This window comes from Callorhinus ursinus, unplaced genomic scaffold (assembly GCF_003265705.2).
Source record: "Callorhinus ursinus isolate GAN/ISIS: 27379988/994484 unplaced genomic scaffold, GSC_fseal_2.0 scaffold31, whole genome shotgun sequence".
Lineage (NCBI taxonomy): Eukaryota > Metazoa > Chordata > Mammalia > Carnivora > Otariidae > Callorhinus > Callorhinus ursinus.
In genome coordinates this window covers 6,249,111-6,274,183 of record NW_027397093.1, presented here as the reverse complement: position 1 = coordinate 6,274,183, position 25,073 = coordinate 6,249,111, and the positions used below count along the sequence as shown (strand labels likewise).

General features: G+C 49.9%; 1 protein-coding gene across 1 annotated transcript in view; it reads left to right on the top strand.

Annotated features, from left to right (window-relative positions):
- The first annotated feature begins 10,308 nt into the window (after positions 1-10,308).
- The window catches only part of SH2D4B (SH2 domain containing 4B), a 106,940-nt gene continuing 92,175 nt past the window's right edge, over positions 10,309-25,073 (top strand). Inside the window, exon 1 of the mRNA XM_073878735.1 lies at positions 10,309-10,492. Coding sequence (XP_073734836.1) covers positions 10,309-10,492 — 184 coding nt within the window. The remainder of the gene's footprint in view (positions 10,493-25,073) is intronic.

Sequence of the window (25,073 nt, the reverse complement as noted above, 5' to 3'; positions counted from 1 at the left end):
TGCAAGCCCAGGCTCGCCATCTCCTGGTGGGGGTGATACAGGTGGGGCTGGGAGCCGGTTTGCGCTGCATGGACCATGGACAGTCTTCCTTCCCATCTCTGACAGGCAGTGGTCTTTAGTGTGCCTTTTGTTAGAGATTATGTCCCCCCCAAAAAGCATTACTTATGTAATATTACATATGCATGTGTCAAAAATTTTATTTAACTCATTAATTAAGTGAGGGAGCTGGTAAGATTAACAGTCAGTTTGAAGGAGAAATCACATAAATCTATATGGAGTAAGGGAATGTGAAGACTGGCTTTTTCTTCAGGGGACGAGGGGGTAGTTGGGCTTCATTCAGATATGTACAGTTAGGCACGTCCATAGACAAGAAATATTTGGCATTAACTCTACAACTTAGTTGTAAAGCCACTCAAAGGTAATGAAAGCCTAGAATCAGATCATTGGAAGAGTGTGCTCTAAACAATGCATTGTTTTCCACCAGAGACACCCAGAATCTTTTCTGCTTATTCCAAAAAAGATTTCCTTCCACCTCTCGTCTTTTTGGCCGAGAGAGAGGTGGAAGGAAATCTTGCTCTTTCACAGCGAGAGAGGGAACACAAGCATGGGGAGTGGCAGAGGAAGAGGCAGTCTTTCCACTGAGCAAGGAGCCCAATGCGGGACTCCATCCCGGGACCCTGGGATCATGACCTGAGCCGAAGGCAGACGCTTAACCGACTGAGCCACCCAGGCGCCCCACAGCTTAATTTTAATAAATAGGACCCAAGCAGGGAATCCAAAGGAGCCAATCTCTTACTGAAAAATGGAGTCTGGGGGTTAGCATATCTCCCAGGTGCCCTAAGTAAAGGTCAGCCCCTGTTGGAGGCGTCCTGGGGGCACCGGCTGCCCCCTTAGCAATGGACGGATGCCTTAGGTCCTCAGGCTGTGTCTGCTGTGTTGAGAGCCTGGGTGTCAGCCAAGCTGCTTTAGTCCCATGGCCACCCCTGCAGACCCATCAGGAGCCACATTCAAAACTGAATTTGTCTTCTCTTCCCCCAGTACCAAATCCCGCCCACACCCCAAACCGTTCCTCTCCATTTTCTCCCATCTCAGCTGAGGGCCCCGCCATCCACGCAGCAGCCAAATCCAGGAGGGTGGGCATCATCTGGGTTCTGAGCATGCCGTCAGCTCCTCCGTGGTCAACAGAATGCCAGGACATCCGCTCTCAAAGAAGTGTCTCATCTGTTGGGGAGATCGGGAGATCCTTAACGCTTCACTCCCTGGGACAAGCAACATGACAGATTGTGGTGTCCTTCTTCCTTTCGTCCTGCTGCACGATTCCTGGGACTCCCCTGGTTTGTAACGTGTGCATTTGAGTCTCTTTTCAAGCATAATTGCATTTCGAAGTGAGTTTACCTCCCCTCCCCGTGGATTGCCAAGTGACTCCTGGAAGCTGCGGGGGTGGGGGGGGTGGGGACGGCTTTCAGTGGTGTTCTCCCATAAGAAAGAGACTCTGTGATGGACGCTCTGTTGTGGGTCCGTGCTCGCAACACAGCACTCAAGAAAAGAGCCAGGTATCTGGTGCCGTTTCCTCAGTAAAATGGGGATAGTTCTTCCAACCCACAGCTTAGGTGGTAGCGCTGAGGTTCTCAAGCTGTGGTCCCTAGACCAGCCGCTGCAGCATCACCTGAGAACTTGTCAAACGTGCACGTTCTGTGGTCCCGCTCCAGACCTCTGGAGTCAGAAACTCGGGCATGGAGCCCAGTCATCTCTTTAACCAGTCGTTAGATTCTAATGCATGCTCTAGTGTGAGGACCACTGCATGAGGGTACTGTCAGAATAGACTAGCCACTATAGCAAGCATCCCTTACACTTGAGTGGCTTTGAAAAATAATTATAGGTCTTTGGAGTCATTTCTAGTCTGCTGGTGGTTGGGGAAGAAGGGGGAGGAGGGGAAGTCTTTAAGAATGAAGCCTGGGAAAAAAAAAAAAAAAAAAAAAAGAATGAAGCCTGGGTGGCGGGCACACTACTCGTGCTCCCATTCCATTGGCCAGAACACAGATGCTACACTGAATCACAAGGGCCTGGCAAAGGTCTAGCTGCATGCCTAGGAAGAAGAGGAGAGGTCTGATCTTGGAGGACACCAGTGGTCTGTGCCCCAAGTCCCATAGTTTAGGGAAATGAAGACCGGAACTGGATTTACTGTCTTCCAGAATCTCCCTCTGCAAGGAACGGAGGGCACCGTCTGCGCAGGGCTGGCTTACGGTCTCTGTTCAGCCACGTCATGGCTCCACAGAGTGGCTGGAGGCGCTGGGCACCTCACCGTGCTGGGCAGGGCTGCGCACTCCACAGGGCCAGGGATGTGGTCTGCGAGCAGATCAGGGGGCACGTGGTACACGGAACTCCTCTCAATGCCTTTCAGGTTGGCCACTGGGGAGGTGTGGGCACAGCTCCATGGCCCTGGAAGGACTGTCCAACTCAGAACACGAGTAGGGGGGGGGGGGGTGGGGGGGAGGTTAGGCTGGGGGGGGGGGGGGGGGGAGGGACCTGTTCCAGCTCAGCATGATGGGTTTAAGCCCTGGATCCCTTAGCAGCTGTTTGGCCTTGACAATAAGGCCTTGGGATAATAGAATCTCTTGCTTCATAATCTTGTTCTGAGAATTAAGTGAGATAGAGGAAGAACACCCTTGGCACAATGCCCACTGCACACGGTGGGTGTGTAAGAGATAGTGGCAGCTCTTCCCTGCTTGCTCGGAGGAGGAGGACAGGGGATGGGGGCTCAGGGTTCCCCTGGTGCCTGAGAACCTGGCCTGCGGGGTCTGGGCTCACTTGAGTTCTGAGCTGCTTGTAAGGCGAGGGCACTGCTTCTCTCTAGGGGTCAGGACGGTCTCGGGGCCTGGCGGGGATGGGCCTGCGGTTTGGATGTGACCGTGTCTGCAGCTGCGAGGTGCCACAGGCTCGGCTCACGGGCTGTGTGGTCCTCAGCAGGTACCAGGGGACCTGGGGCAGGGGGGACTTTGTGGGCAGTTGCCTGTGGTGTAAGCCTGTTTGCCATCTGGGGCTCCAGAGTTGCCTCCTGCCCTCTGAGTTAATAAGAGTCAGTCCTGGGCTGAGACTTAGCCAATCTGTTCTGTCCATGCTCAGTGGCCTTGTTCCGGGGGAATTTGCGTGGAGTAGAGTGTTTTCTAATTAGCAGGACTAGGGCTCTAGGGGAGATTTGGGGGGCAGGAGCGCGGGCAAGGGTCAGTCATCTGTCTGTGTCACATGGTGGGTGGGGAGGTGGCAACTGGCTCAAAACTTCCTCCACCCCGAGGACCCAGAGCTTCCTTGTCCACTAGCTGTGTTCAGGCACGAAGGGCTCTCCTCCTCTAGAAACTGCTCTTCCTTTGCTGTGTTCCTGGCTTCCTGGAGGGAGACGGAGGGAGTGGGACGGGGCAGCAAGGAGGTGGGACGGCTGCGTTCAGAGAGAGACCTGGGGTCTGGGAGGACTTCCTGTGAGAAATGGACCCTCAGGAAGAGCCCGTCGAGAGGCTCTGCCCCAGGTGCCTCGCCTTCCTGGAGTGCTGTCCACCTCTGAAGCATCTGTGGCAAGACAAATAGAGAGAGAGCCAAGCCACTGGGGTGGTCAGGATGCATGGTTGGCGGTGACCTTAACTCAAGCAAGGTTATCAGTTCCTAGGGCAGGGGGGGGACAGTGGGACACTCCTAGACAGAGAGGGAGCAGGGCTTTGGGAGGGGACCTCACACCACTGGGGTGTTCCCTCCATCAGTGTCTCTGCTTCTCTCTGCATGTCGGCCCTGTTCTCTCCTGCTGCACACCAGAGACCTTCTCCCCTGTGGGGAAACAGGAGGGTCAGCAGCAGTTAGAACTGTAGTAGAACATCTGCCAATTTCCTCCCCGTGAGGGCATGTCCGTCTCAGGCCTGAGTCACACGGGTGTCCGGGGAGGCTCTCTGGGCAGACAGAATTAGCTGCCGCAGCTCACCACCCCCACCTCATATTTTGATTCACCCAGTTAGTGAGGAACCAGGTCCCAGACTGAGGAGCAGAGAAACAGCTCACCCTGGCACCTACTATGTGCCTGGCTGACTGACATAACTTACCTTACCTGTTTAATGCTGACAGAAGCCCCGTGTGTGCCACGATTACTTCTGCACGTACAGAAGAGGAAGATCGAGTCATGGAAATGTCAGGGCCGGTCGGCTGCAGGCCTGGGCTCTGCCGCCATTATCATAAATGCGCGGTTGTGTCTGCAAATGTCAGTGTGGGTGTCCTTGCCGTTCAGAGGTCCTTGGATCCCACCAATTCCATGGTGGGGAGAGCCCCAAGCCCTTCCCACGATTTCCACTCATTCCAGGGACCCACGCTCCCATGGGCCTCCGACTCCTGTGCCCCTTCGTGGTCTCTGTTTTGTCCCTCCTCTGTCCTGGCAGAATTGGATAAAGGTTAAGGGTGGTTTTTTGTTTGTTTTTTGTTTTTCCCGTAAATAAGAAATCTCCTCATAGCAAACCTTTTGAGAACTAAATCATTTTGATGAAGATTTGGAACAGCCTTGGGTTGTGTGGTCATCTGTCATTTCTCTCTCTCCTTCCCCTGCTATCTCTGCCACTCTGGAACCTGATGTCCAGGCTGGGTTCCATGGAGCTGCTCAGTTCACCCCAGCGTGGCCTCCCAAATGGGCACATCCAGACCTAGCAAGGTTTCCAGATCACAGGCCTTTCTTGTTATTTATTTATTTTAAAAAAGACTTTATTTATTTGAGAGAGAGTAGGAACAGGGAGGAGAGGGAGAAGCAGGCTCCCCCCCGCGGAGCAGGGAGCCCGATCAAGCAGGGCTTGATCCCAGGACCCTGGGATCATGATCTGAGCCAAAGGTAGGTGCTTAACCAACTGAGCCACACAGGCACCCCTAGGGTTTTCCTTTTAATTGGACCTACTTAGTCTCCTTCAAAGGCAGTAGGGGTTAAAATATTCTTTTCCTCATTCATACAGCGGAGACCTTACTACACATAATATTTTACAACCTGCTTTCTGTCTTAGCAATACATAATGGGCACCCTTTTATGTCAACAAATATTCTTCTCAACAGCAATTCTAATGGCTGTAGAGCATTTTATCCTATAGACCTGCCATGATTTACTAATCTATACCTCATATATTGAACGCATCAGTTACTTTGAAATGTTCGCTCTCATGACTAATACTGCACAGACTCCAGAGTTCCCGGCCACTGGTAAGGATGTCCTGGTAGGATCACAGGTGACAGACAAGGATCTAGCTAACTATTTCTGGTCTGTTTATTGAATGTTCATTCTTTCCCCCCCTATTATTAATTGCCATTTTGACCATGTACTAAATAATTACGTATACGTCTGGATCTGTGTCTGGGCTTTCTCACTTTAGTCTGCCTGTTCTTGTGTCAGGACTGAAATGTTTGCTTTATAAGTTTGAATTGGGCAGTACAGAGTTTCTGTACTTCTGTATGTTTTCTAGGCTGTTCTCATCTATTCATTTTTTTTTTTTTGGTTGAACTTGGCAATCTTTTTATCAAGCTTTTCCCCCACTTCCCAATTAATTTCCAGGTTTGGCCTGAAATTTTACTAAATGTATACATTAATTTGATATTGTATTAGTTATGCATTGCTGCATAACAAATTACCCCGAAGTCTGACAGCTTAAAACAACATATATATATCTTATACCTTCTCTGAGGGTCAGGAATCTAGGAATGACTTAGCTGGATGATTCTGGGGAGGTTACAGTGCAACTGCCAGCCCAGGGCTGCAGCCTTACCTGACCAGATCTCTGCCCACTTCACTCACGTGACTGTTGGCAGGAGACGTCAGCTCCTTACCACGTGGGGCTCACATGGCTTCCCCAAAGAGATGAGAGAAAGAGAACCCAAAGGAGAAGCAGAATGCCTTTTACGCCCTAACCTCAAAAGTGACAGATCACCATTCTAGCATTTTCTATTGATGGCGCAGAGCAGCCCTGACACACGGGGGAGGGGGGTCACGAATACCAGGAATCACGGGGAGCCACGTTGGATGCCCACGAAGATAGATGGATTAGACATTTTCTGGCGTTAGATCTTTCTGACTGTGAATGAGACCATGTGGTGAGGGCATGGGGGTGCGGCGGGGGTGGGGCAGGGCAGGGGCCCTACAGCAGGGCCATCAGTCTAATACCCCAGAGATTTAGCTTATCGCCTCATGACTCCTACATCCAAGTCTCCAGCAACCTCACTTCAGAGTCCTGTTCTGGATGCCTCCCCAGCATTTGCATGGGCTCCAATCAATTCCCCCTTGCAAGTTCCTTCATTCATTCTCTTCCAATAGATATTTATCTAATAGCACCTGCTGCAGCCTAAGCAGTGTGGCAGGCACAGAGAACATCAGTGAAGCACTGCTTGCTATCTAATAGGGAGAGAGAGAGAGAAACACACAATAAGTAAAATGGTGTTTTACAAAGCAAGTAATAAGGAAAAAAAATCAAGCAGAGTAGGAGAGGATCAGGAGTACGGAGGAGTTAAAAGTTAGAGCAAAGACTTGAAGGAGGTGAGGTTCCAGATGGAGGGAAGATCCCGGGGAGGCCCTGCGGAGGGAGCATGCCTGGTGTGTTTGTGGAAAGCCAAGGAGGCCAGCAGGCTGGGGCACAGGTGGAGGGAGAGGGCTGGGAGGGCTTATCTGAGGGGGTGAGGGTGGAGAGAGGCAGATCCTGGAGTGCCTTGTGGGCCCCTATGAGGACGTGGGCTTTGACTCTGAGTAAAATGGGGGCCATGGCAAAGTTTTGAGCAGAGAATGCCATGATCTGATTTAAGTTTTAAAAGGATTTTAAGTAGGGCGCCTGGGTGGCTCAGTCGTTAAGCGTCTGCCTTCGGCTCAGGTCACGATCCCAGCGTCCTGGGATCGAGCCCCACATCGGGCTCCCTGCTCAGTGGGAAGCCTGCTTCTCCCTCTCCCACTCCCCTGCTTGTGTTCCCTCTCTCGCTGTGTCTCTCCCTGTAAAATAAATAAATAAAATCTTAAAAAAAAAGATTTTAAGTAGATGCAGAGAGAACCTGATAGGAGGCTCTGGGATAAGAAATGTCTCCCAAGTCTCCCCTCCTTGGTCCCCACTGGTAGCTCCCATACAGTCCTTATCACCTCTCTCCTAGACTTTGGCCAAAGTCGGCCGGCTTTGCCTGCCTCCTGCTCTTCCAGCCTCCTCTTGGCACCAGCGCCAGAGCTGAGAAATGCCTCCAAGCCCTTCTCTGGTTTAGGAACTTCTGATGACATGAGCAGTTCATTCATCCCGACACTCTAACCTTCCTGGCCAGGGAGCTCTGGCTTTGCCTGCATCTCCCTTCCTCCCGGTGGTGGGTGCTGGTGTGGAGGCCCATTATTTGGAATCACATTTAAGGACTTTCGAAAGACATTTTGCTTCAGTTGTATGTATTCTATATCTTACTGTATAAAACAATGCAGAATTGCCTATAGTGGTCGCCCTTCCCCTTCCAAGAAGAAAGCAAGAAGCCATGTGTGGGGGTGCCTGGGTGGCTCAGGTCATGATTCCAGGGTCCTGGGATGGAGCCCTGAGTCGTGCTCCCTGCTCAGCAGGGAGTCTGCTTCTCCCTCTCCCTTGCTTGCCTCTCTGCCTACTTGTGCTCTCTATCTCTCTGTCAAATAAATAAATAAAATCTAAAAAAAAAAAAAAAGCCACGTGTGCTCCGTATTTGTCCTTTGTCTACACAAAAGTAATGATACAAATTCAAATAATGAATTACACTGCACACAGTATTCTGTGGGTCACCTTTTCCTTTTATCTGCCGTGGATATCTTCCCTTGCCAAAGCAGACAGTTCCACCCATCCTTTGTGACGGGTGTAATGTTCGGGACTGAGCAGCCCCCCCATCCCACAGAGGGACGTTCAGGTGGTCTCCAGTCCCTTTGCGTGTACTCCCGCTCCAGAAGCAATTGCGTTAGCGTGCAGAATTAAACAAATCACGCGGCCAATGACAAATGAAAACAAAACAAGGGCATTGAAAAGCGGCAGACAACCATCTGCAGACCCAGGGGCCCCCTCGCCTCGTTTTTAGTCGCCGGTATTCCTGTCGTCTGCGCGGCCCCTGCCCCTGCGTTCGCGGCCATTGAGGGCCACAGTGTCCCCGACGCACTGTTTGGTGGTCTCCTCTCCGCGCGGATCCACCTCTCCGCGCCTGGTGCCCCGGGGCTCCGGGCAGGCGGGCTCCCGGGCTCCCCGAGGCGCCCACACCGGCCGCCAGGGGGCGCCCCAGGCCGGGCCGAGCGGCCTCCTCCGCAGGGCAGGGCGGGCGGGAGGCGGCGCCGAGCGGGCAGAGCGGCAACAACCCGTGCCCGGCGAGCGCGTCTTTCCGGAAAGCGGATCCGGTGGCGCCCGGGCTGCGTTCGGCTGGAGGCTCGGCCTCCCGCCCCACCGACCTGGGATTGCCCACCCACCCTTTCCCGGCAGAGTGGCCACCACATGGGTGCCATCGGCATCACCCCCGCCCGAGGCGCGCGTGCAGCCTGCCCATTCCTGCTCTCCGTCCCCTCCGGCCGTTCTCCCTGCAGGCGTCTCTCCCCGCCCAAAGAAAGAAGGAGGAGGGGGCCAGCCGGAGGCCGGACTCCCCTCGTGCCCCTGTTGCCTCTGCTCTGGACACCGTTCTCCCACCCAGCCCCAGTTAGGGCGCGGAGAGCTGTGCCGGAGGCAAGGGAAGCCCTCGCTGTAAGAAACCGGGAACCGGCACACAAGTAGGGGAGTCACTGGAATATCTGAGCTGGGAGGACAGAGAAGAGAAGGGCGTGGCGAGTCCGGGGCCGCGGCTGCGGATGGTCGAGCCTCAGTGTGGAGGCTGCAAGGTCTGGGTCGCGGGGCAGCAAGCCAGCTAGGCCTAGGCGAGGGGCAGCCTGGCCCTCCACACTTGTTTTTGACCCTGTGGCTTGACACTCATCCCAACAGCTTCATTATTCTCCTGTTGTGTGCTAACCCAGCAGCCGGAGAAGAGAACCCAATCACACCTGTGGTCCCTCACCCTCGGGTGTCTGATCCACCTTTGGCCCTCATGGGGAGGGAAGGGGACATGAAGATCACCAATCCTACCACACCACAGTGCCAGACCTGCACCCGCTGTTGTTTTTCTCCTGGTCGGGTTACAGTTTTAAACCATCAAAAGATTCACAGTTGCCAGTGGATGTCGGATTTGAAAGTAGAGTCGCAAGGTGGCAACTTAGGGATTGGGTAGCAATAGGCAGGTTACTTACCTTCTGGAGCCCAGTTGCCTTGTGGGAATACAGGGGCAGCTGTGAGTAGCTGTGAGCACCTGTTTGCCCGGTCCTATCCACCTGAGAGCAGCATCCCACTCTGTCCCAGGTGCTTCTGATTCAGGGCACAGAGAAACCATATCATTCTGCTTGGTGATCTCCAGACACCTGCAAACAACCACCACAAAAAAATCAACTGCAACAACCAAAACTGAGCCCTGGAGGATTAATCTGTCAGGACATGCTCGGCTTTCGGAGCTCAGAATAGGGAATGGAGAGAGGAAGTCGGCCACCTGTGTGTCCTTGAATTCCATCCATGGTAATGCCCCTTCCTGGTCCTTACTCATTCTATCGTGTTTCCTTTCTGGGCGCTAACACAGTGAGAGGCAGAGTTTTAAAAGCATTACCTCAGGATGCCAAATGTCCTGGAAAAGAAGAAGGCTGGCAAGATGGGAGCAGGTAGAGGGAGAGGCTGAGGAGCCTAGGAACTGCTGGCTGGCTCCTCTGGCCAGTTTGAAGTTGGCTCAGAACTCATGGAATGCGTAGGCAGAACTGCCTTTTCCTCCTCTTACCTGCGGAGGAGAGATCAGTTCCTGGCTGGCCCGGGCAGTGTCATCGATACGGCTGGTGTCATCGTTACCTTCCACTAACAGATCACTCGACACCTGTCGGCCCAGGCCGGGTCGGGTCCGCACATTGCCCTGCAGAGCTGGAGGCTTTGATCCTCCCCATTGTCCTTGAACCCCAGGGGAGGCCAGGACACAGGCACTGCTGGGATGTGGCAGTTGGTGACCCAACAGGACTAGATTGCTCCTGATGCCTGCCCCCCACCCCTTGCCGGGGCCCAGCTGCCTCTTTGCTTCCTGCTGCCTGGTCCCTGTTGCTGTCCTGGGCAGAGGAGATGCGTTTGTCCCTGGCTGGGTGCTGAGGCAGCGTGACGATGCTACACAAAGGGACACCCCAAGTGACGCTGCAGTGAGGAGCCGGGGGTGAGGAGTAGCCCGGGGTGTCCCATCTGGCAGGGCTTCTTGGCTGGCTGCCCTTCTGGTGGGTGCACCCCAGCTGACATCATGCTGCAGCAGATCCTGCACGACATGTACATCGACCCCGAACTCCTCGCTGAGCTCAGTGATGTGCAGAAGCACATTCTCTTCTACAAAATGCGAGAGGAGCAGCTGAGGCGCTGGAGGGAGCGCGAGGCTTGGGAGGTCGTGGCCCAGGCAGAGGGCCTCAGGCCCCCGAAAGTCAAGCAAGGTATGTGGCTGGGAGTCACCAAGGGGTTGGCCCCTGGGCTCCCAGGAGGTAGAAAAGTTATTGATGCCAGGCTGTCTTCTTTAAAAGGAGCCCAAGTGTGATGAGGGCTGGGGACTCGAAACCCTTGTTCTGGGAGGGTCTGGCCCCACTAGCCCGGCCTCTATGTTTTGATCAGGTCTGTGAGGCTCCAAGGCAGCAGAGGGGGCTCCTGATGGGGTGAGGGAATGGGGGGACTCGCTTGGCCTTGTGGGAGACCCAAATTCTGGGAAGACTCCGTTGGGATCTCCGATTGGGCTCCAACACAGGTGATGATCCCTTGGTGAGGGAGAGGGCGTATTCTTGACCTTCACCAGTGGTTCTAGGATGGAGGGCCAGCGTGTAAGGAGGACATGCAGTTCCTCCCTCCCTTGTGCGTGCCAGCACAGTGGTCCTCAGCTAGGGTCAGCACAGAGCACCCTGCTGCTCCTCTCAATTTGCGTGTGAAAGGAAGCCTGGGGCTGTGGCTGGAGCCTTGCCAGGCATCTGGAGAGAGGGTGTCAGGGAATGTCCTGCACAGAGAATGCCCAGCCCTTAATGGCAGTAGCAGGTGCAGAGAAAAAGCAGGGGTCCGGCCCCTGTTTTACGTTTCGGGTGGTTTATATGCAGTCCTGTGCCCGCTGGCTGATGCGCCCGGGATGAAGATAACGCTGAAGTAGTCAGGACCTGCTGGAGGACTCCGGGTCCTGCGAGGAATGGTACTTTCTGTGGCTCCTGCACTTGACAGTATGCAGTCCATTAATCTTCTCCCTCATTCATTCCCCCCAACAACCCTCCTCTTGGCCTCCATATGGTTCAGCAGAGTGAAGTATAGACTTGATCTCTTTAAAGTTTCAATCCAGGACAAAGTCCTATGTCTGGACTGGGCATGCAGGCCCCCTGGTGACCTAGCTCCTTCCCCCCTCCAGGCTCCCTGCTGGACTGTCCTGGCCACACTCACACCCATCTGGACATGCTTGCTGTACCTAGCCTCTGTCTTAGCACGAGTGGTTCTTCCTATGGGGAATGCCCCCTTGCCTCCTCCCCCTGACAAACTCCCCCAGGACTAGTCCCTGCCCCCTGGAGTCTTTGGTGGGTGCTCCTGGTGCAGGGAAGAACTCACTCCTCTACAGGTGCTTGGCATGTAGTGCCCCCCTCTGGGGGCAGGAGTAAGTGGGGACATGCTCTACTGGCTGGATCCTCTCTCTTCCTTGCCTTCGCCACCCCCATCCCATCCTCTCTCTTCCTTGCCTCTCCCCTCCCCCATCATTTATCATCTGCTTGCCTGGCTCTCCCAGGGGTCTCAAAGCCATTGGAGCATGAGACCATACTCCATCCTGTCTTCCATCCTTTGGTCTAGCACAGAGCTGGCACACGGTTAAATCTGTGTTTTGAATGAGACCCACAACAGGACCCCAAGGGGGAGCGCTCTGACTTGGCTGGGTGTGGCTGGTGTCCAGGCTGGGGCCTCCCTAGTTGGTGAAAATGACAGGCTGCCTTTCCAGCCCTGCCTGACCTCCGCCCTGGGGCCTCACACGGTCTGTACGGTGGCTCTTCTGGGAGGAAGACAGATGCCCAAAAATTTAACGGCAAAAACATTTTTATGGCAATTTGTCACACATTGACGTCTACATTTTCATGTGTAAATTATACATTAAACTCATTTGGGTTTCTGATGCAGAAGATTCTTTTCCAGGTAATTAATTTTCTGATTTATAAAGAATGGAAGAGAGGAAACACACTGAGGAATGTGTGCATTTCAGGTCAGGATCTCGTTCAAATCTCAGCTCTTGGCTTCAGCCCGGCCTGTGGAAACGTCTGGGTGGACCATGGGGAAGCCTTTGGAGGGGGCGTCTGGCTTAGCAGAGCTTTTGCTGCAGGGTCTGGGATGCACCGTATGCTGAGACCCTGTTTCAGACGAGAAGCCGTGGGCCACGAAGTGACTCAATCCGCCTAAAGTCACCTAAATGCTAAGAACTGGAGTCGGGAAGCACAGCTCATGACTTTGACCTTAGATCTGGTGACTAATGTTTTTCTCTTCATTCACTTCTGAACTCAGACTTGAATTCCACAAATGATCTGTGCGTGCATTCGCTTGTTCATTTCTTCACTTATTCCTTCCCGTGCGCAACATTGCTAAGTGCAGACTTTGGTGAACTGGACAGAGCTTTGGCCCTTGAGACTGGGTAGACAGATCACAGGGGCCACAGCCGACTGGAGTGCCAGCAGCAGGGCCTGGCGCATAGCAGCTGCATGGTGGCTCAGGGCAGGAGTAAGTGGGGACATACTCTACTGGCTGGATCCTCTCTCTTCCTTGCCTTCGCCACCCCCATCCCATTCCCACTATGTCTGGAAGGAAGATCTGCTATGCTTTGCTGAGGTGTGTGCCAGCCCCTTGGGGTCCCCGAGCACAACTTACTCAGTCCTGGTGAGCCTGGAATGATGCTTTGCCTCCTCCTGCCCATTCCCCCGTCCTGTCTTGTCCCTCAAGGCCTCTCTCCCACTGTCTCTTTTCTGGGGACATTTCCCAGCTCCTAGCAGATCTGACCTTGTGGTTCCGAGGGCCCCTGTAGGACGGGGCAGGGCAAGGTGTGCCTTGTCTGTGAGAACTTTCCTGCTATCCAGTCGTTCCTGGAGAGGGTAGTAGTGAACATTGGTGATACGGATCATTCTAGTTTACAGCAACTCAGGGGCTTTATGGATCCTTGAACACACCTTTGGGGTCTACGCAGAAATGAGCTGGGGTAAAGATGATGGTCATGGCTGGGCACGCATCACTCCTCTGACCACGCGGGCATGTCTATTTTGTTTTCACCTTATGCTTTGGTGAGCACCTTCTGATGTCCTACCCTGCTGTGGAAGATACAGACTCTCAGCTGTGTTTTCCCATCTACCATCATGCTTGCTGTTTTGTCACATTTCTAAGATTCAATGTCTGACAAGAATTGGTGCTGTTATGTTGAGGCTCTGGGAAGGCATACTCTAACATTGTGTTCCTGTTAGATTGAAGCCAAGCCCCTCCAACATGACCATGACCTTCACACTCTCTTCCCCGGTTAAGTGTCCTTTCTCCACAAAAACCCACACCACACGTCAGGAGCTGTGGAGCCTCACAACCTCTCGCCCTTCAGTGCTTGCTCAGCCATCCCTGTTTCTTGAGGGTAGACCTAGGTGTCGTCTGGGACGAGGACTCAGGAGACATGTTCACCCTGCCGCCAGCCCCGGGAAGCTTCCCCACCTGGACCCGTCCATTCTGCTATGACCCACAATTTCTGTCAGTGTTAAAGTGGTTCCTCCATGCCTGCCCCTTAGTTCCAGCCTGGGGAGTGCTCAAGTCCAGCTGGGCTCCGGCCCCCTCTGCCTCCACCCCCCACGGCTGGGATCATCCAAGGCCCACCTCTCTCTGTTGGCTTAGCCTGGGCAGTGACCAGAAGCAGCCCTCAGACGCGCTCCTTAGCATCCTCTCAGGTGACTCAGAATTCAGCCCCTCCTGCTGCATATCTGGCCTGGCTGAGGTGCCACAGGTGGGCCCGGCCCATGCCCCAATGACGGCTGTGTGACATGTTCCTTTTCATGGGGCATCTGCCTTCTCTGTGTTTCCTGGGAACCATCCAGTAACCATGGCAATCTTGCCTGTTGGGCCAGGGGCCCTCCTAGCGTCAACGTCCTCCCTCCCCGCCCTCGCAAGGAAGGGTTGACCTTGATCACCAGCCATGCCTGTACTTGCCTGCAGACTTTCCTAGTGGGGCCCCGTCCCCTGCCTCATGCTTCACTCCCTGCAACCCTTTCTTCACACAGCAGCCAAAGAAACTTTGTAACGTGCCGATTAGCTCCTTCATGTCCCTGCCTCAGTGGCTTCCACTGTCTTCAGAGGAGATAAGATGCTTCTTGTTGGCCTGTGTCCCCCCTCCAGCCTACTCTCCACCCATTTGTGTCCCTCTGCGGGGAATGCTCTCTCCCCAGATCCTCACAGGGCTGAGGTCTTCCCGGACCGCCCACTCTCCACGGGTCCCGTCCCCATCTCTCTCTTACCCATACCCTGCTGAACTTTCCTTACAGAACCTTCCATGACCACAAGTATCTTTTTAACAAAATTGTGGTGAGATACACACAACATAAAATTTACCATTTTAGCCACTTTACAGTGTTCATTTCAGTGACAGTACATTCAAAATGTTGTGCAGGGGGTACCTGGGTGGCTCAGTCGGTGAAGTGTCCGACTCTTGGTTTCTGCTCAGGTCATGATCTCAGGGTCTTGAGACCCAGCCCCATGGAGGACTCCAGCTCGTACTCAGCTCCAATCGGCTTGACGCTCTCTTTCTCCCTCTGCCCCTCCCCAGCTCACGGGCGCGCTCTCGCTTAAAAAAAAAAAAAAAAAAAAAAAGTGTCGCAACCACCACCATCATCTAGTTCCAGAACATTTTCAGCCCAGAAGGGAAACATTTTACCCATTAATCACTCACTCCCCATCCCTCCCCCCGCCCGCCCCCCCCCTCACCCTCAGACCTTGGCAACCGCGCCCGTCTGTGTTCTCTATGGATTTGCTGCCTCTTTTTTTTTTTTTTTAATGTATCTGTTTGCTTGTTTGTTGTCTGTCTCCTCCATTAGCCTGAAAGTGCTGCGAGGCCTGGAGCGGGGAGCAATCGCTGGCTTCTGTGCCAGCATCTGGATGTCTGGATGCGGGGTGAGGGTGGGGGCGTGGGCGTGGGTGCGCAGCTTGCACACACGTGCTGTGTCACAGGAGCTGGCCCGAAGGGGAAGGGACGAGTAGTAAAGGGTTTCTACTGAGTGAATGGTTGTGCGCTCTGCAGCATGACCCCTCCTCTAGACCCTGAAAATCTGCATCGAAAGTATCAAAGGCCCAATATAGTTGTGTTGGTAGATGGGTTATAGAAGCTGAACTACAACGTATAACAACACATAAGTCACAGAGATTCTGTCACCTTTTCACTCAGACTTATACCTCATTTCAGCTTCCTTCCTCGTTTTCGGATTTTTGACTTGGATGTGAGTTTGACCAATACAACATTTTCCCCCGTGCGTCTTTTTAAAAAAACATATTTATTTATTTGAAAGAGGGAAAAAGGAGAGGGAGAAACAAGACTCGCCAATGAACGCAGAGCCTGATGCAGGCTCCGTGCAAGGCTTGATCCCAGGACCCTGAGACCATGACCCACACCGAAGGCAGATGTTTAATCCACTGAGCCACCAGGTGTCCCTCCCTTACATCTTCTTAGTATATATATATATATATATATATACACACACACGCACACATATATATATATATTTAAAGATTTTATTTATTTATTCGAGAGAGAGAGCACAAGCAGGGAGGGGAGGGAGAAGCCGACTCCCCTCTGAGCAGGGACCCCGACCCGGGGCTCGATCCCAGGACCCCAGGATCATGATCGGAGTGGAAGGCAGACAGACACTTAACCAACTGAGCCACCCAGGTGCCCCTTCTTAATGTATATTTGCCTTGACCTTTTTTTAATTCCGGCTTTTTGGTGCCATATTAAAGAGCATATGCTGTTTTAAAAACTTATTTTAGGGGGTGCCTGGCTGGTAAATTGGGGCTGAGTGTGGGTCTAAGGGGTCAGTTAGGGTAGCAGAAGAGCAGTGGGGGAGCAACCAGCTTCCTAATGGGAACCCGGAAGTCAGGCAAGAAGAACATCATGAGAAGTGTATCTGTGGTGACACAGGGCTGTCTACCTGAGCCCAGAGAGGTGTTCAGCACCCATGACTTGGAGATAGGTGCCTGCAGCTCATGGGGTATATTTGGGGACAGGCAGACCACGTTCATTCTTCTAGATTTTCACACCCGAAGGGATACTCTATTAGCTCATTTTCTGAGGGGCTCAGGGAAGGGAAATAACAGTCACCGATCAATTCTTTACCCTTTGGTTGGGTCGATGCTATTTTCAAAATGCCTCTAGCATGGTGGAATGGAACCAGGTCTCCTGATTTTCATCTTGGTTCCGTTTTGACCTTTGAAAGTCACCTGTGCAATGGGAATAACCACCCTTTCTCAACAGTCATTGGGAGGATTCATAAAGCTTCTTCAGCAAGTGGGAAAAGCTCCTGCTGCGTGAGGGGCACTTAAGAGCCAAGTTCTATTCCTCTCCTCCCGCTTCCCCCCGACTCTGGTGGCAGATCGTCTGGGGACTGGCTCAGCCTCTTCCTGAGAGCTCCCCCACTAGACCTGGGGCGGCTGGGGGGCCAGCCTCCTCATGGCCTGGCCAACCTCAGTTTTTCTGGAGCCTCAGCCATAAGGGGGTCTTACTTGTGTCTGTCAAATCACTCCTTGTGTGGCTTATTTTTTAGGATAAATTGGGAGGAAATTCAGTTATTTCACTAAAAGGCTACTCTGATAGACACCTTTCCTATGGATTGGGCAAAGATGTGATACAGGGAGTGCAGGACTAATCTATGGGGAATTGCTGTGATCTGCAGGTTGTTGGAGGCACGGCATTGTGTGGCCTGGGACCACCCTGTTTGTGACTGTGTGGCTGGGTGTGGGGCCTAGTCCTGGGCAAGGCACTGGAATAAAGGCGAGTGGTCTCTGAGAGCCGTGTGTGTGTGTGTGTGTGTGTGTATGTGTGTGTGTATGTGTGTGTGTGTGTGTGTGTGTGTGTGTGTGTGTGTGTGTGTGTGTGTGTGTGTGTGTGTATGTGTGTGTGTGTGTGTGTGTGTGTGTGTGTGTGTGTGTGTGTGTGTGTGTGTGTGTGTGTGTGTGTGTGTGTGTGTGTGTGTGTGTGTGTGTGTGGTATGCGTTTTGCTGGTACTTTGGGGCATAGAGGTGGGGGCTGGGGCCAGACCCCCCGTTCCACCTGCCTGGACTGTGAGACCCAACGTGAGCCTTCCACCAGTAAGTGCTCTACCCAGCTTTGTGGACTTGACTTTGGGGCCCTACTTTCTGGTTTGCTAGCATCATGTTCTGCCCCCACGTGGCAGACAGCAGGGTGGGATGGCTGTGCTGGCCAATGAGCTCCTGGGGGTGATGTCACTCTGCTTCCTTGCAGCTCCCTTCCTCATCTGCAATGGGGGAGGGATTTCGGAGTGGTAGTGAGGATGTAGGAGCCACTGTGCCAAGTTCCAAGCCCATGCTGCCTGCATAGCACTGGCTGTGGGGGCGGCTGGTTCCTTTGCAGCCCACCGCCTTGGCCCCTTTTCCTCCCTGCCTTCGCCAAGCCCAGCGGTATGGCGCCTCAGTGAAGAGGCAGCTCCGCCTGGCCAAGGGCGCCGGGGTCCATGGCTCCCCGTGTCCGGTGCCAGCACTTTTGAAAGTGAAAAGCCCAGCATCACTAGTAAATCACAACAGGGCAAATTATAACAGGAAGATAGGCAAATGTCAAAGAAGTTTGAGGGTAGTCATGTTGATGATGATCCAGAGAAAGAGATATTCTCTCCTACACAGCCGAGGGGGACATAGAAAGAGGGGCAGAGTACTTGTCTTTTTCCAGTATTCCTGCAGGTTCCCGAAGAGCCTGGGCCCACTGGGATTGGGCAGGTAGCAAAGGCCGGTGCCTGGAGGCACACAAGCTGGCTAGGGGTCAGTGGCCCAGCCGAGAACTTGACTTTCTGGGTAGTACCCTGTCCTCTCCTCACTGCTGCCAAAGCTCAAGGACTTTGGGCGGATGAGTTTTGCTCAGCTCTGGATGGAGGAAAGCCCTTCTCATTGCTATTGCAAGGGGGATGCCTGGTGAGCTGTGCTCAGGTTTAATTTCTGCCCCCTTGCCACAGGGGTGACCATGCCTGCCACTTCCCTGCTTCTCCCCTCTCCACCTCTCTGCTTGCCATTCCAGGTTGGAGGTCAGCAGGGGGCAGTTTCTGAGAAAGGCCACCAGCTGGTTATCTCCTGACTCCCTGTAACCCGACCCCAGGTCTCAGCTCTGGCTCAGGGTGTGTTGAAGTAATAGGTTGCAGACGGCTGCCTGTCCCTCAGCTCATCTCTCCGAGTGGCTGGCATTACTGCTTTCCAGGGTTTTCGCACGTAAAAATTAGCAATGCTTCTTAGGGTTTTCCCATTTGGAACCATATTTTGCATTTGACTGCTGGGTCTAAATTCTTTGGTGGGGAGCATTTTCACACCGACTTCTCCCATGTTCTTGCAAAATTACATGAATTTAGGCTTCAGGGGCATTTATTTTATTTAATTTATTTATGTTTAAAGATTTATTTATTTTGGGGGGAGGGGCAGAGGGAGAGGGAGAGAGAATCTCAAAGCAGACTCCCTGCTGAGTCTGGAGCCCTCTGTGGGGCTCAACCTCACAACCCTGAGATCACGACCCGAGCTGAAACCAAGAGTCGGATGCTTAACCGATTGAGCCACCCGGTCGCCCCTGGGGTCATTTATTTTTATCCTATCATTTCACTGATATGTTCATTTTCTGGCCACCACAGTTGGGTTCTCACAGTCAGACTCTGTGAGATGCTAAAGATTTAGGAAGTCGGTCCGTGTCCCCGGTACATGTGTACCCCTTCATTTTACAGATTAAGTTATTTTGTGCCTCAGATGTTGATCCAGATAAACATACTGGGCTAACACCAGTGACACTGGGGTCCAGAGATCTCACTGGTACTTTGATTGGGCTGTGCCTGAACTGAGGGGAGGTGAGGTCGAAGGTGGAGTATTGCGGATTTCCCAGTGATAATGACACCAAGTCCCAACATACATGGGGCATTATGGTCTTGGTGGCAGATTTCAGATTTGTCCCTTATTTTCTCAGGAGAGGGCAAGCCTTCTGAGAGGATGTGGCACGGAGTGTGGGGAGCCAGGTGAGGAGCCATTTTACATTCACAAGGTTAAAGCAAGTGTTGGGGGAGGGTGGTTTAGTGTGAGCTGACCCCAAGTCTGTCGCTGACCCACAGCAAGGACAGTTCTGAATACAACATAAAACAGCCTGGCCTTGTTGACTGTGTACCTTATGGCCACACCGTGCCAAGCTTCACATTGTTTGCCCCAGTGGTGGCTTATGCAGTGATTGGTCCGAGGGCCCTGGGTTCAAGTTTTGGCTCTGACCACTCCCTAGCTGTAGGTGTCTTCCATGTATTAATTTGACCTTAGCAAATTGCTCAAGGCTTCCTGAGCCTCAGTTTCTTTTTACGTACATTGGGGATGATGGCAATAGGACCTCTCTCCCAGATCTGTGGGCAAGATTAAACGAGATGCTCCCAGTCGAGCCTGGTATGTTTAAGTACCTGATAAACATGAGCAAGAGCACATTTCTCACCTAGAGGAGTTCTTTTCTGTTTGTTTGTTTTTCCCAGAAAATTAAAGTTCACAACTTAGAACAAAAAGCACTTATATTAAGAGAACACACCAGCCATTGGGGCAGCCACTTCCCTGCAGGATTGTTGAAAGGCACCATTTCATCAGAAGTGGCCCTCCCCTTAGGAGATAGCTATCTGTCTGTCTGTCTGTCTATATTTATTTTAAGGAATTGGCTCACATGATCATGGGGACTGGCAAGTCTGTAATCTGTAGGGCACAGCCGCAGACTGGAAACTCAGGCAGGATTTCTGTTCCAGTCTTGAGGCGGAATTCCTTCTTCTTGGGGAGACTCTTAAGTCTTTTAACTGATTGGGTGAGGCCCACCCACATTATGGAGAGTAATCTGCTTTACTGAAGTCTACCAACTGTAAATGATAATCATATCTACAAAACATCTTCACAGCAACATCTAGACTAGTATTTGACTGAACAATTGGGCACATGGCCTAGTCATGTTGACATATAAAATTGACCATCACAGTTCATAACTGATTCTACTCACAGGGAGTAAGCACCTACTGTGTGCATCTACTGGGAGAGATGCTAGAAGTCCTCTATCTGGCTTGGGTGGCCAGACACTTTGGTAAGGACGTGCCGGGTAAAGGAGGATTCTTCCAAGCTACCTCCCAGAATCCAAGAACGGCAAGTATAATCTGGAATCAGAGAGTCGCAGCCAGAGATTTTTCTCCTGGTTTCCTGTTGGTGTTTCTCTAGGCACACTTGCTCCTTCAGGCCAGCTCCCAGTGCTATTCATCTGCAGACATAGCCCTGCTAATACTGCCCCAGATCTGAATCTAGGTGGCCTTCCATTTCCAAGATCCGTTATCACCCCACCCTTTTTGTCCCTCAGTTTAGATTCCATTCAGTGGGTGTCTGATTGGCCCAGCTGATTGGTTCACCTCTATGAGCAAAGGAGCCGGGGTCATGGAGAAGGTAAGGCTGCTGATTTTCAGAGTTATGAGCTATGGAAGGCAGAACTAGAAGGGGAGTTGGATGTGATGGGTAAACTGGTAATATATCTGCTTAGGGTAAACCTTCTTGTCTTGGTCAACCCAAAGTGAAATTTCTGCACCTTGGGAATCTCCTCAGTTCCAGGCAAACTGGGACTCTTGGTCATCCTATCTCTGGCACACCCTTTCTATTTGGAGAGAAACTGTAAGATAAAGGGGGATGCTATTACCTTTCCCACTCGTTGACAGGTAGAACATGGACATATACATGAGGTAAAGTAAGGGTCCAGATTCTGTTTGCTGGAGAAAAATATCCTTTCTCCATTGAATTACTGTGGCACTCTTGTTGAAAAGCATTTAACCATATATGTGTGGGTCTATTTCTGGACTCTGTTCTGTTTCATTGTTCTTTTTCACTGATGCATATACCTACCCTTACACAAATACCACACTGCCTGTAGCTTCATAATAAATCTTAAAACTACAGCTTCGTAGTAAATCTTGAAGCTGAATTGTCTGAGTCACACTTTGTTCTTTTCCAGCATTGTTTTGGCTAATCTAGGACTTCTGCTTCTCCACAGAAATTTTAGAATCAGCTTGTCAATTTCTATAAAAATCTTGCTAGGAATTTGAGATTGCATTGAACCTGTAGACCAATTTGGGGTGAGTTGACATATTGATACAGTTGAGTTTTCCAATCCATGAAAAAGGTATGATGTTCCATTTATTTAGGTCTTCTATTTCTCTCAACAATGTTTTATGGATTAGAGAACACCTTTTGTTAAATTTATCTCTATTTCATGTTTTTCTATTTTCTATTTCTATTCTATTTCATGTTTTTCAATGCTATTGTAAATGGTTTTTTAAATTTTAATTTTTACCTGTTTGCTGATAAAATATAGAAATATAATTTATTTTTGTGTTTTGATTACCTTGTTTTCTGCAACTTTCCTAAAATCACTTATTAGTTCAAATAGTCTTTTTGGTAGATTCTTTAAGATTTTATACACGGTGATCATACAATATGCAAATAGAGAGCATTTTATTTCTTCCTTTCCAATACCTGTACATTGTAAATTTCTTTTTCTTGCCTATTGCACTGGTTAGGATCTTCAGTACAATGTTGAATAAATGTGGTGAGAGCAGACAACCTTGTCTTGTTCCCAATCTTAGGGGTGAAATCTCAATCTTTGGTCATTAACCATAATGCTAACCAAAGATTTTTCCTAGACGTAGTTTATCAGGGTGAGGAACTTCTCCATTATTACTGTTTTGCTGAGAATTTTTATTAGGAATGGACATTGGATACTTCAAAAGTTTTTTTTGCATCTGTTGAGTTGATTATAGTTGTTTCTTTTTTAGTCTGATCATATGACAAATTACTTTGATTGATTTTTGAATTTGAATCAACCTTGAATTCCTGGGATAAACCCTGTATGGTAATGATACATTATCCTTTTTATATATTTCTGAATTCAGTTTGCTAATACTTTATTAAAAATTTTTAAAATCTGTGTTTGTGAGGGATATTGGTCTATAGTTTTCTTGAGATGTCTTTAGTTTAATATCAAGATAATATTGACCTCATAAAAATGAGTTGGAAAATACTCTCTTCTCTTCATTTTCTGGAAGCATTTGTGTAGAATTGGTTTATTTCTTCCTTAAATATCTGGTAGAATTCACCAGTAATGTCTCCTGGGCCCACGCTTTTGTTGTGGGCAGATTTTAAAGTACAAATTCAAATTCTTTAATGGACACAAAGCTACGCAGGTTGTGTATTTCTTCTGGAGTGAACTTTGGTATGTCTTTCAAAGAATTCGTTTATTTAATCTAAATTACCAGATTATTGGCATTAAGTTCTTTGTAAATTCCTGTGTCTGTGGGATCTGCAGCGAAGGACCCTCTTTCATGCCTGATATTGGTAAGTTGTGTCTTTTCTTGCTATTTTGATCAGTCAGTCTGGTGAAAAAATTTATTAATTTTACTAGTGGTTTCAAAGAACCAATTTTTATTTCACGGACTTTTTTCTGTTTTTGTTTTCTTGACTTCTGTAATCTCTATTATTTCTTTTTTTATTTTTGGATTTAATTTGTTCTTTATTTTCTAGTTTCATAATGTGGAAGCTTAGACCACTGATTCGAGATGCTTCTCTTTTAAAAAAATATAAGCATTCTACATTTCTCTTATAGCACTGCTTAATAACATCCCATGGGTTTTACATGTTGTATTTTCATCTTTCTTCAATTAAAAAAATTTCTAATTCACCTTGAGATTTCTTCTTTTATCCATGAGCTGTTTAGAATTGTATTGTTTTATTTCTGAATACTTGAAGGGATTTTTTCCGGACATCCTTCTGTCATTGATTTCTAGATTGATTCCACTGTGGTCAGTGTTATACCATAGATGATTTCAAACTTTTAAATTTGTTTTTTTTTTTTAATGGCTGAGAATATGACCTATCTTTGGTGAACGTTCTGTGTGCACTTGAAAGAGTTCTGCTGCAGTGTGAAGTGTTCTATAAATGTCAATTAGGTTAAGTTGGTTGACAGTGTTGTTTAACGACCTCTTATACCCTAACTGATTTTTTCCTCTACTTATCTTATGAATTACCAGGAGTGATTTTTTTCTTAAAATTTTTTTAATTTTTTTATTGTTATGTTAATCACCATACATTACATCATTAGCTTTTGATGTAGTGTTCCATGATTCATTGTTTGTGCATAACACCCAGAGCTCCACGCAGAATGTGCCCTCTTTAATACCCATCACCAGGTTAACCCACCACCCCACCCTCTTCCCCTCTAGAACCCTCAGTTTGTTCTTCAGAGTCCATCGTCTCTCATGGTTCGTCTCCCCCTTCAACTTACTCCCCTTCATTCTTCCCCTCCTGCTATCTTCTTCTTTTTTTTTCCTTAACCTATATTGCATTATTTGTTTCAGAGGTACAGATCTGTGATTCAACAGTCTTGCACACTTCACAGCACTCACCATAGCACATACCCTCCCCAGTGTCTATCACCCAGCCACCCCCTCCCTCCCACCCCCCACCACTCCAGCAACCTTCAGTTTGTTTCCTGAGATTAAGAATTCCTCATATCAGTGAGGTCATATGATACATGTCTTTCTCTGATTGACTTATTTCACTCAGCATAACACCCTCCAGTTCCATCCATATCGTTGCAAATGGCAAGATCTCATTCCTTTGGATGGCTGCATAATATTCCATTGGGTTTATATACCACATATTCCTTATCCATTCATCTGTTGATGGACATCTTGACTCTTTCCACAGTTTGGCTATTGTGCACATTGCTGCTATAAACATTGGGGTGCACGTACCCCTTCGGATCCCTACATTTGTATCTTTGTGGTAAATACCCAGTAGTGCAATTGCGGGATTGTATGTTAGTTCTATTTTCAACTGTTTGAGGAACCTCCATACTGTTTTCCAGAGTGGCTGCACCAGCTTGCATTCCCACCAACAGTGTAGGAGGGTTCCCCTTTCTCCGCATCCCCGCCAACATCTGTCGTTTCCTGACTTGTTAATTTTAGCCATTCTGACGGGTGTGAGGTGGTATCTCATTGCGGTTTTGATTTGGATTTCCCTGATGCCGAGCGATGTTGAGCACATTTTCATGTGTCTGTTGGCCATTTGGATGTCTTCTTTGGAAAAATGTCTGTTCATGTCTTCTGCCCATTTCTTGATTGGATTATTTGTTCTTTGGGTGTTGAGTTTGATAAGTTCTTTATAGATTTTGGATACTAGCCCTTTATCTGATATGTCATTTCCAAATATTTTCTCCCATTCTGTCGGTTGTCTTTTGGTTTTGTGGACTGTTTCTATTGCTGTGCAAAAGCTTTTTATCTTGATGAAATCCCAATAGTTCATTTTTGCCCTGGCTTCCCTTGCCTTTGGTGATGTTTCTAGGAAGAAGTTGCTGTTGCTGAGGTCGAAGAGGTTGCTGCCTGTGTTCTCCTTTAGGATTTTGATGGACTCCTGTCTCACGTTTAGGTCTTTCAACCATTTGGAGTCTATTTTTGTGTGTGGTGTAAGGAAATGGTCCAGTTTCATTCTTCTGCATGTGGCTGTCCAATCTTCCCAACACCATTTGTTGAAGAGACTGTCTTTTTTTCCATTGGACATTCTTTCCTGCTTTGTCAAAGATGAGTTGACCATAGAGTTGAGGGTCCATTTCTGGGCTCTCTATTCTGTTCCATTGATCTATGTGTCTGTGTTTGTGCCAGTACCATACTGTCTTGATGATGACAGCTTTGTAATAGAGCTGGAAGTCCGGAATTGTGATGCCACCAGCTTTGCTTTTCTTTTTCAATATTCCTC